Source organism: Melitaea cinxia, chromosome 30 (genome assembly GCF_905220565.1).
Source record: "Melitaea cinxia chromosome 30, ilMelCinx1.1, whole genome shotgun sequence".
Lineage (NCBI taxonomy): Eukaryota > Metazoa > Arthropoda > Insecta > Lepidoptera > Nymphalidae > Melitaea > Melitaea cinxia.
The window spans coordinates 1,391,105-1,403,145 of NC_059423.1; the positions used below are offsets into that span (position 1 = coordinate 1,391,105).

At 36.8% G+C, this 12,041-nt stretch overlaps 1 protein-coding gene across 1 annotated transcript in view; it reads left to right on the forward strand.

Annotated features, from left to right (window-relative positions):
- Positions 1–1,534: 1,534 nt before the first annotated feature.
- The window catches only part of LOC123668209 (homeobox protein DBX1), a 43,139-nt gene continuing 32,632 nt past the window's right edge, over positions 1,535–12,041 (forward strand). The window contains exon 1 of the mRNA XM_045601998.1: positions 1,535–2,264. Within this exon, the coding sequence (XP_045457954.1) occupies positions 1,535–2,264 (730 nt within the window). The remainder of the gene's footprint in view (positions 2,265–12,041) is intronic.

Below are 12,041 nucleotides of genomic sequence, written 5' to 3' on the forward strand. Positions count from 1 at the left end.
CATTTTTAATTATTAAATTAAAACATTTGTTTCGACATTACTGTATTTCCATTTAGTTAGCAATTTCATATGCGTATTATATTGAAATGTTACAAATTTTTGGACACCCACACCCCTTGCAACACAATGCAATACTTTGTTAACCCCTCCAACAGGTGACGTAATTTATGGATAGTCCCTTTTGTCGTATGGTGTTGTATTGCCTATGCCTATCCTGGCAAACGAAGAAAACCCGTTCATCGAATGAAGTTTTATATAATTTTTACGTTTTACTGAAATTGTAGGTAACTTTCTGCTCATTCTTTTAACATTCCAAAGAACCCTCTACAAAATTGTAGGAAATTCAATTGTCTTTAGCTGAATTACGCAGTCGTTCAAATTTTTTTTTTTTTGAACTCGTTCTCAATGTAAGAGAAGGATTAAAGTCCGATCCACCACGCTACACTGCAAGTTCGTGAATTACAACAACATTTATAAGTATTGATTTTTATTTATATAGAAGAAAACTACTTTGTGAAACCTTTTTGGTAACCATGGAAGAAAACAAATTCTGTAACACTTTTAAAAAGGTAACTATAATTTAATATATTTTTCACAAGAAAAGAAGAAAGACGAAAATCTACGATTCAGCCTGTAACATCTCACTGCTGGGCACAGGCTTACTTAGGGATCGGAGCTTTATTCACCACGCTGCTCCACTGCAGGTTGGAGGATATGTTCCTTACTATGAGTAACGATCGCTATCAGGTATTTATGATAGCAACCGGGATCGACAGCTTAAGGTTCTCTCCGAGGCACGGTGGAGAGACCCACAAGAAAAATCTCAACCTTGGAGAAATTGAAGTTCATTGAACTCTAGCAATTGCAATAAATTAATGTGTAATAGAAAACAATAAGTACTAAGCCACCTTGTTTAAAAACACGAATCCAAAGAATATTATATCAATAAATTATTTCATTAAAACGATAGATAAATATAAAATTTATAAATATAATAATTAAATCGTATCATCAAATAAAACAGCAATAACATCGCATATGCGGTACAAAGGACGCCATTTAACTTTCAACATACTCCCTTCTATATTTAACCCATGAATAAAACTTACATACAGACATAGCGGTGCATACATCTTAACAACGTAAAAGAAACACCCGACAAGAAAATAAACGACCCTATTACATACCCATTAAGACCAAATTGCATTAGAACCAACGGCAAAATAAAACTTGCTAGCAAAACCAAGTGACCACTATATCAGACCTAAGACATTACAACCCATCTCTCTTTTACAACGTTTTGTTTTGTCCGTAACTAGCGCGGGGAGAGGTCAAGATAATATGGACGTACGAACACAAAAGCACCGCTAAAAACCACCCTAAATCCCGCCCCTTTTGCGAACACACCCCAACGTCAGTTGACGTCCGAACGTGGAGTAAAACGCACGTCTCTTTACCGACAAACTAACGATAATATTACGTTAAGGATACTCGCGTAGAATTAAAGAATGCTAGAATAATAAAAAGTCAAGTTATGTACCCAACGGACCTTAAAAATGGAATCAAGTTGAACCCTTTCGTAGCCAACCACAACATTATGTTGAAAACAATTCAAAATCTCTGTTACAACAAAGTTAATGTAAACACGTTTAATATGACATCACCATTTCTCGTCGACAATATTCTGCATCAACAGAAAACCGTCAATTTTCACAATCAATTCATAAATCAACAATTGGAGACTTACATGCAGAGACAGAGCGTCTCCAGAGAGAATACTCCAGACGGTGATGAAGCTAAAACAGCTGAGCAGGATGACGAGAACCGTACAGATGAGATCGAGAAGTTAGATGATGAAGATTCGAAAAGTAGAGATGATGATTTTAATGCGAAAAACGATGCTGCGTTCTACAATCATGATATTTATCAGAGGAATGACGATAGATGCGATAAGGAAGTTTTGAACATACCAAATCTAGCCCGACGCTGTCATTGCGGTTCTTTCGATTGTCCGCCATTCGCTTGCAAGAAATCTGGCATTCGGAGATTGGAAGAGTTAGAGAAAAGGTTCAACTTACACAGTTACCAAGAGAGTTCTGGCTACCAGGAGAATTCTGGCGATGAAGGGGAGAAGGAGAAGTATAGTACAGACGATATGGTTAGGAGTTGTGAAGAGTTTAATAATGAACAAAAAAAACCCTTGCTGAAATTTAGTGTTAGTGCGATACTGGGCGAGGAACGTGATCCGACTAAAAATGTTAATGGTATGTACTTTATAATGTTTTAATTAATCTGTACAAATAAATAAAATTGGAGTGTCTGTTTGTAATATTAAAATAGCCGCTTTTTACTCAATGCATATGGATGTATACACGGTACATAATACATATAACAAAATAACATTTTTTGACACTTTTTGTCTGTCCATCTGTCTGTCTGTTTGTTCCGGCTAATCTCTGAAACGGGTGGACCGATTTTGACGGGATTTTCACTGGCAGGTAGCTAATATAATAAGAGTTACTTAGGCTACTTTTATTTCAGAAATTTATTTATTTTATAACTCTGCGAACTGGACAATAGCTTTTTCTTGAATTCCACGCGGAGATGGTCCGAATCTCAATCATAATAAATCCCAATATGTCACATCAATAAACAAATTCAAAGTATGTAGGTATTAAAATTGTTTGATAGCCAAAGTTTATTGAGGTATACCTACTACTAACAATTGGTCTATCAGTCGGCTGTTACTTATGAAACAAGAATTAAGTTTCTTAACATAGTAACATATAATCATGTGTGTGTGTTCAAGATATCAATTAATTAACAAAAGGAATTAATTAAAATATGAGAAGAGTGATAAAATTTTAACTGCCAAGTTGATTGATTGATTGATTGGTTTAGTGGCTTTCAGTTGTGCCAAAGTAGCACGGTTGATTCCGCCAATGTCACGTAGAGTGGAGAACACACGAAGGAGATTAATTGGTCGGTGCAGTAGAGATAACAGTCTCTATTTAATTTTGAAAACAGAACTGCCAAGTTTCTTCCCGACCACGCGTAGTAAAATCTTGACGCCTTGACAGAAACCTTGACAGGTGACATCTGACAGTTTTATTTGTTTCATTATTCTTTTTTACCGTCGAATTCTACTATATTTATGACATATTTCTATTCGCATATATTAATCTTATATTTTTACAAGATTTTTTCTGTTTGAGAACAAAATTATTTGCCGTTAGAAGCAATAGTTTCCACGTCTATGGTAACAAATGACGGTAGCAAATGAATTTGTCACGCACTGTCTTTAGCACGCGTACGATTGGTTTCCCATCGCTACCCTAAAACCTAAACCCTTATCCGAACATCGATACCTACAGATAGGTGTATTTGGTTCAAGATTATATCTATACTAATATTATAAAGAGGTAAGATTTGATTGTTTGTTTGCATTGAATAGGCTTCGAAACTACTGAACCAATTTGAAAAATTCTTTCACTTTTGGGAAGCTACAATATCCGCGGGTGTGGGTGACATAGGCTATATTATATTTTCAAACAAATTACAGAAAAAAAATATTTTGAAATTTTTGTTAAATATCCGTGCAAAACCGGGGCTGGATGCTAGTTAATGATAAAGATGTGTGGGCTTAGTCATTCTGTACTTCATCTGAAACATTATCTACTAAATTTATAATATAAGTGAGGGCTTTTACTACAGAAACTGCGGAGTTTTTTGCCGATTCTTCTCTGCGGAATGTACATTTCGAATCGATGGAAGCTTAACTTTAACTATTATTAATTTACTTACAATTAATATAATTTTGATAAAAAAAATTATATTTCACAGTTCCTCCCCTGCTTCATATTTTTTTTTTTATATCACTAGTTCGGCAAACAAGCGTACGGCTCACCTGATGGTAAGCGATTACCGTAGCCTATAGACACTTGCAACACCAGAAGCATCGCAAGCGCGTTGCCGACCCTATACCCAATCCCCCCCAGGAGCTCTGGTCATCTTACTCACCAACACAAGACAATACTGCTTGAAAACAGAATTATTTAGCTGTGGTCTTCTTTAAGGTCGAGGTACTACCCCGGTCGGGCTGCTCCATATTTTGAGCAGAATATTCCTGCTGTGTCCTACCAATATAATTAAGTTATAAGTAGGTACATCAGATATAAGTATCTGTGGATCATGTGGTCCACAGACTCTAATTTGTCCATGCTTTTTGTTTAAACATCATGATGAAGCAACTTTTTCGAATTTTATCACGGTTTATTAATTTTTTTAATGCCCGACGTTTAGGACAATTATCCGAAAAAGTCGTTTCATTATAATGAGTGAAATTCGCGTAAACACACGAAAACAAAATAAAACATTTTGCATTATTATGCTAGTCCTACAGACGCTTTGTCACTTAAGACATCGAAAGTCCTGTGACTGTCTAGTAAAACTAGGACGTGGTCCGACGCTGATGGTGTTTCTTTACATATCTGTTTTTTTGTGTTTTTTTTTGTCTGTTTTTTTTGTCTGTTTTTTATTCTTGTACATTAGAGTTTACTTCTTAAAAAACGAAATAAGTCCTGTGTGTATATGAAATAAATGCGAAAGTGCAAACGTGTGAAACACTGACTGGCTGATGGTTAATAGCCAGTTTCAATACTCTATATATATCTGACTCTACTTTTTAGAGATAGAATTTTAACGTGAGCTCCATACAAATTATGTTAAAACTATCGCTAGTAGGTAAAAGCAAATATAGATAGCCTAGCTGACTCGGCAAACGTTGTCTTGCCGCTAAACGCTATTTAAAAATAGGGGTTGGTGGTAGAAGGGTGAAAAGTTAGGGTTGTATGTATTTTTTAACGCCAAATCATAATAATATAAAAAACATATAATTTATCAAAAAATTTTAAAAAAAATTAGGGGTGGACTACCCTTGACATGTAGGGGGGGTGTAAAATAGACGCTGTTCGATTCTCAGACCTACTCAATATGCACACAAAATTTCATGAGAATCGGTCAAGCCGTTTCGGAGGAGTTTAACTACAAACACCGCGACACGAGGATTTTATATATTAGATTATTGAAAACTGCCGTAAGGTGACGTTTTAACGTCGTGCTAGAAAGAGAAAGTTAAATATATATTTTTAAGTATTACGGTAATTATTCTTAAGTAGAAAACTCCTGTCACGCATCGGAGCTGACACACACACTTTTTTATAACATTTTAAACTTTCTTTCCATAAGACGTTTACCAATAGCCTCTTTAACGCCTTTGGACTCATTTCAAAGGTCTCTGATAAATCAACAAACAACTTTAGAATTTACAATTTGCAAATAGAAATATCTCAGACAAAGTGGAGCCGTTGTGGATAGTTATACGACTACATCCAAAAATCATCAAGCGCTGAAACAAATTCTATATATGTTACGCGTAAGAGCTTAATTAACCAGCGAGTAGACAGCTATATTTAACTTCTATATAAACTATCTTAACTGAGGTAGGGCACAGCAAGAAATTTCCTGTTCAAAATATTCCTGGAGCAGCCCGACTGGGGTAGTACAACGACCTTACAGAAGATTACAGCTAAATAATACTGTTTTCAAGCAGTTATGTGTTCCTGTTGGTGAGTAAGGTGAGCAGAGCTCCTGGGAGGAATTGGGGATAGAGTTGGCAACACGCTTGCGATGCCTCTGGTGTTACAGACGTCTATAAGCTACGGTAATCGCTTACCATCAAGGTGAGCCGTACACTTGTTTGCAGACCTAGTTGTATTGTAAATAAAAATAAATTGCCAGAATATACGAGTATGTACGCACATTAGTTTAAAAAGGTGGCACTGACTGGGATATTTTTTCTTCTGTGCACCATTGTCAGGACAAAACTTGTATGAAATAAAGCTACAAATAAATGGATATATTAACGAAAGGAAATGGCGGAAGATATTTCGCCAGATAACCTAATTTTTAATATACGTAAACATGTATTCTAGATTTTTAAATAAAGATCGTCGACCCGTAGTTGAGTATTTAAATATCTTTAGAACTTAGGTCAGGGCTGTGTGATCTGCTGTGTTGTTGCGGCATTAAGAATATAGCCACGCTCTCTCTTGGGTGTCGTAAGAAGCGACTAAGGGATAATACAGTTCCACTACCACCTTGGAACTTAAAAAGCCGACCGATGGCGGGATAACCATCTAACTGGCTGGCTTTGAAATACACAGGCAGAAGACGGGCAGCAGCGTCCTCGGTGCGACAAAGCCAGCCCTGCGGTCACCAGCCCACCTGCCCAGCGTGGTGAGGGTGGGAGGGAGGTGAGCAAGACACCTGAACTCAAGCCATTTTTGGCGCCAACTTGTGGAGACCTATATCCAGCAGTGGACTGTATTAGGCTGAAATGATGATAGTGATGTATATTCACCAGAATATTCATTTTTTTGAAAAAAAAATGTAGTAATCGCAGTGTAAAAAGGAGAAGGAATAACAAAATTGTAATTCCAAGTTTCCGACTGCGCAAAGTAAACGTCTTCTTTCTGGGTTATGGTACTCGCATGTATAATAAAATTCCACAAAAAATTTTGAAATTGTCCCAACATAAATTTGAAGTTTTTATTTAAAAAAATTAATAGATAAAGCGTATTATTCAGTGCAAGATTACATAGTTGATAAAGATGTGTGGACTTAGTGACGCTGTATTTCATTCAAGATATTACTAATTTTGTACTAAAACACAGTTTATATATTATTTTCAAAAGAGTAACTGCAGAGTTTCTTGCCGATTCCTCTCTGCAGAATCTACATTCCGAATCGATGGTATGTGGTTTGCTTTTACAAAAAAAAAAATATTTTTAAAGTTTTAATTTGTAAAATACGATCTGAAAGTGCTCTTGTAGCCTATTTGAATAAAGTTGTTTTTGATTTTTATTTTGATTATTTTTTTAGTTTAATATATTTACATTATGTATAAAATAAATATTTATCGCTGACAAATAACTATATATCAAACGTCACCCCCCCCCTTAACTCAAAGTTCGCGTTTCAAATTACGATAACTTTTAATAGATAAAATCAATCAATTGTAAATCTAGCTCTAGCTCCTGGTTTTGTCCAGATATCTACGCACCCAGTTTTATTAATCATTAAAATCATTTTAGTAGTAAAATAAAATCATTATAGTAGTAAAATAAAAAAACAAGTGTGCTTTTAGATCACACGACTGAAGTAAAACTTACGACACGTAATCTCTCTCTTTCTATCTTCACTAATTTATATCTCCCTCTCAACTTCCGTTCGCCTCGCCCGATCACACTTTTCGTAACATTTTCGTCACACATTCATCAGCTTACTCACCAGTCAAGCGTGCGTCTTTACTTCTTTATGTTTTACTTGAAAAAAAAAAATTCCCAATTTAAAAACTGGTTTGTATTAACCAATAAAAGCTGATAAATTAACACAAATATGAAGGCATGTATGTGTTAGCTTTTAGAGTTTATTGTGAAAGTTATTACAACACAGCAATAACTCTTTCACACCAACAAACATATAATGGAGATATATCCTGACATCAATAATAAAATAATAAAGCGACTCGCGTCCGACGAAAATGCTAAGAAAAAGACATATTAATTTCGACATCTAGCCTCTCTTTCACTCTTATCGCCTTCTATATATGTCTATCCCCCTCCCTCCCCCGAGCTTAAGTGTCCCGCCAGATGTTACAATTTTATTGAAAAAGTCCGGACGCCATGTTGTAGCTGTTAGTGAATTAAGATGTTTCAGAGAAAATTGTTATTGGTTTTATTATATTTTTATAAACGTTTAATGTTATGTTATGTATTATTGTTTATTTATTTAATAATTATGTAATGAACTGGGCGGACGGTATTATTCTTTACCGCCATTGTTATAGAAAATATTTTACGCAAATCTGTGTATGTGTACCTATGTATGAATCCGGCTGTGAATTACAAGCCTTACAGAAGATCACGGCTAACTAATACTACCCTCCAATAGCGATGCTTTTGTATGGATTGTGATTAAGGTGGAAAGCTCCTGGGGGTGGTCTGAGTATCTGTATGAGTGAGAAACCAAAGGCTAAGGTTACCGCTTACCGTCAGACGAACGGAACGCCTGTTGATTACGAGTTGCCTAATGCCTACAGTTTGACGATAATTCCAGAAACACTCAACAGTACACATACGCTCAGATCACGACAAAAATCTATATGTTTATATAAAACAAAAAAATTATCATAGCATCAATGCGTTGACTTGTTATAGGTAAAATTAAGTTACAAACTAACACGATTCAGGCAGTAACATCCCAGTGCTGGGCATCGCCCTCTTCTATGTAAGAGAAGGATAAAAGCTTAATCCACCACGCATCCCCACCGCAAATTAACGGATATATTCTCTACTATAAGTAACGATCGCTATCAGGTGTATATGATGACAAACGGGACTGACTGCTTCACGATGATAACCCACAGGCCTCGAGAGCCTCCAACAAGGACAGTCGCAAATATAAGGTACCTATGTAAGATCTACCTTGTCATAGGTTTATAAGACCAGTCGAGCGTCCGTTTTGTATTTTTACATACTTATTTCTTACATCTTCATAATTTAACGACGGTTATAATATCTACTGAACTAATCTATCCATCGTGTCGTTTCCATTCTCATCAGATCATCATTCAGAAAATTGTGCGGAAAAGCGGAAAATTTCAAAAAACATAAAAAATATTTAAAAATCTTATTAGACGGTTTGACTAAACCGTTCCGTTTAGGCGTTCGACATTTAGCAAGACTGGACAATGTCTGTCGGGTCAGCTAATTTCTTATATTATAGAAAATTCTCGTGTCGCAATGTTAGTTACGATACTCCTCCGAAACAGCTGGAACGATTTTTATAAAATTCGTGTGCATATCGGGTAGGTCTGAGAATCAGCCAACATCTAATTTTCAAACCTCTAAGTTATAAGGTGTTGGGGGATTAATGGGGTTAATAAGATATATCGCAAAACAACGTATGCGGGGTCAGCTACTTTATAAAGAATAAATAAACGTTGGGGGTCCGGTAACATACGATATACAAACACAACGCCCAGACCACGACTTACATCTATATGGTCAATACATACGTCTGTCGTGAGCAGGAATCGAACCTGCGATCGCCAGCGCAACAGACAGTGCAATGACTGCTGCGCCGACGCGTCGTCAAATATAAAATAAAAAGGTGTATAAGGGTTGAATAAAGGGTACAGAGAAGATTGGAGTTGGAATCGGTAAGATAACCATACTTCTATGGTCGTATTTGCACAGCCCCTAAATGAAACGTATTCAAGTATTTTGCAATCTTTGCAACTTGGTCAGGAGCTTTTCGCTTAACTCTGGGCAGCATGCATCGCCGTAATCAATAATAGGTAAAAAGAGATATTTTACTAGTTCCATCTTAGCCTTCGTGGGGAGAAATTTTTTAAATGAAAGGAGACATAGAACTTCAAGATAAACTCTAGACTACCAACTTGACTTGCCCAGCCAGTGCTATTACCGCTGCGCTAACGCGTCAGTAAGTTTATAAATAAAATCTTTTTTAAGTCATTTAATAAGATAATTAAGGAAAATTTAGCCATGCGCTCTCTTATGACTTGATTCACGCGCAAATGATACTTATTCAAGTAATTAATTGAAATTATGTAGATAAACGCTCTTGTGTAGTGCTGCGAGTCGCCAAAACACCGACCATTTGCGGGTTTGATTCCCGCTCGGGATGGATATTTGAATTTGTACAAATATTACTTTCCCGAAAATCCAAACATTTTTGTCCTTGTGGGTCTTCCCACCGTGCCTCGGAGAGCACGTTAAGCCGTCGGTACCGGTTCCTATCATAGGTACCTGAGAGCGATTGTTACACATAGTAGGGAACATATCCGCTCATCTATAGTCGAGCGTGATTTGAAAAGTCGTTTGCTTAATCATATAATGTTACAGGCTAATTTAGTTCAGTTCAAGCCCACATTTTAAGGACTTAGAAGCGCTGGCTAAACATATGACTGAATTAATAATGGATGATTTTTTTTAATTCGTTATTTTAGTTATATAATTTTTTGATATCGTTTCAGCCTGTAATATCCCACTACTGGGCATAGACCTCTTTCCCCATGTAGGAGAAGTATCAAAGCTTAATCCACCACGCTGCGGGTCCATCATCATCCAATGCGGGTTGGCGGATATATTCCCTACTATGAGTAACGATCGCTATCTGGTGTACATGATAACAACCGGGACCGACGGCATAACGTGCTCTCCGAGGTACGAGACCCACAAGGACTGCAAAAACACCCAGACCGCGGCAAACGCCTGTATGGCCAATACAAATGTTTGTCATGTGCAGGGATCGAACGCGCAACCGCCAGCGCAACAGGTACAATCCATCGCTGTAACCGTTGCGCCAACGCGGCGTAATTCTTTGATATGTTCATAATCAAAAGTAAAGTTAACGCCGATTGGAAATGTAATTTCAGCTAAGAAGAATCAGCAACAAACTCCGCACCGTTTTAAATCAGTACGACATTACTAAAAAATGACAAACTTAGGTACATGTCCTTTCAAAGCCAGCATCTACTAAATTCAAATAATTTAAAATAGGTAGTCCTTGAAACGCGCTCGTGGAAGCACGGCTGTATCGCTTCAGCGCAAGTAATAATTACGTAAAAAATGAGTTCCTTGTGTGTACTGTGCTTGGACGAAATTGATACTTCACAATCGATTGTCTTTGCTATGCATGTGGTTTATATATAATAATCAATAATAATAAGTAATCTTCGGAATTTGTCTTCTTTTCAACCGACTTCAAAAAAGGAGGAGGTTACTCAATTCGACCGTATGTATATATATATATATATATATTTTTTTTTTTTTTTTAATGTATGTTCGGAGATAACTTTTTCGTTTATGAACCGATTTTGATGATTCTTTTTTTGTTGGAAAGGAGATATCCTTAGTTTGGTACTATGATAAGGAAACTAGGATCTGATGATGGGATCCCAGAGAAATCGAGGGAAACTTTCAAAAATCGTACGTGTGACTAGTAAATTTAATCATGTTTTCATTAAGTACTATAAAGCACTACTATTTAATAAAGGTCTGGAGTCGATTTGATGATGGAGAAGAAAGATAGTCGAGGGAACTCTTCAACAATTTATAGCAATTACCTGCTTTTTGAACTTAATTCGTTTCTATTGATGAGAACTTTGCACCTGTATTAGTTATAAGTGCCATTACAGTCTGATGATGGAGACAAAAGATAGGCAAGGGAACTCTTTAACGATTTATAGCAATTACTCGCTGTTTGAACTTAATTCGTTTCTATCGATGAGAACTTTGCACCTATATGAGTTACAAGTGCCATTACAGTCTGATGATGGAGGCGAAAGATAATCGAGGGAACTTTTCAACGATTTATAACAATTACCTGCTGTGTGGTCATCTGTGTCGCAGGACCAGGTTTGATGATGGAGCCCATAAACACTCGAGGGAATTTCTCAACAATTTACAGCAGTTACCTTTTGCTGTTTGACGACCGCTTTGATATAATGGTGCATGTGCCGTGTCGGCGGCGCCTAAACACTGACGGTCGCGGGTTCAATTCCCGCTCGGAGTGGATATTTATGTTTGTACAAATATTTATTTTCGGTCTAGTTGTTAATCCTTGTGGTTCTCCCAATGTAGCCTCAGAGAACACGCTAGGCTGTCAGTCCCGGTTGTTATTACGTACACCTGATAGCGAACTTTACTCATAGTATGTCGACGCGTTAGCGCAGCGGTCACAGCACTGGCTGTTGCGCTGGCGTTAGTGGGTTCAATCTCCGCGCAGGACAGACATTTGTATTGGCCATATAGATGTTTGTCATGATCTGGGTGTTTGTTCTTGTGTATTGTGTATGTTTCCGGACCCCCGACACAAGAGAAAAAGCATCCTTGTTAGATCTACCCATCACTAAAAATTGTAAAATAAAATAATTTTTAACAAAAAAAAACCGA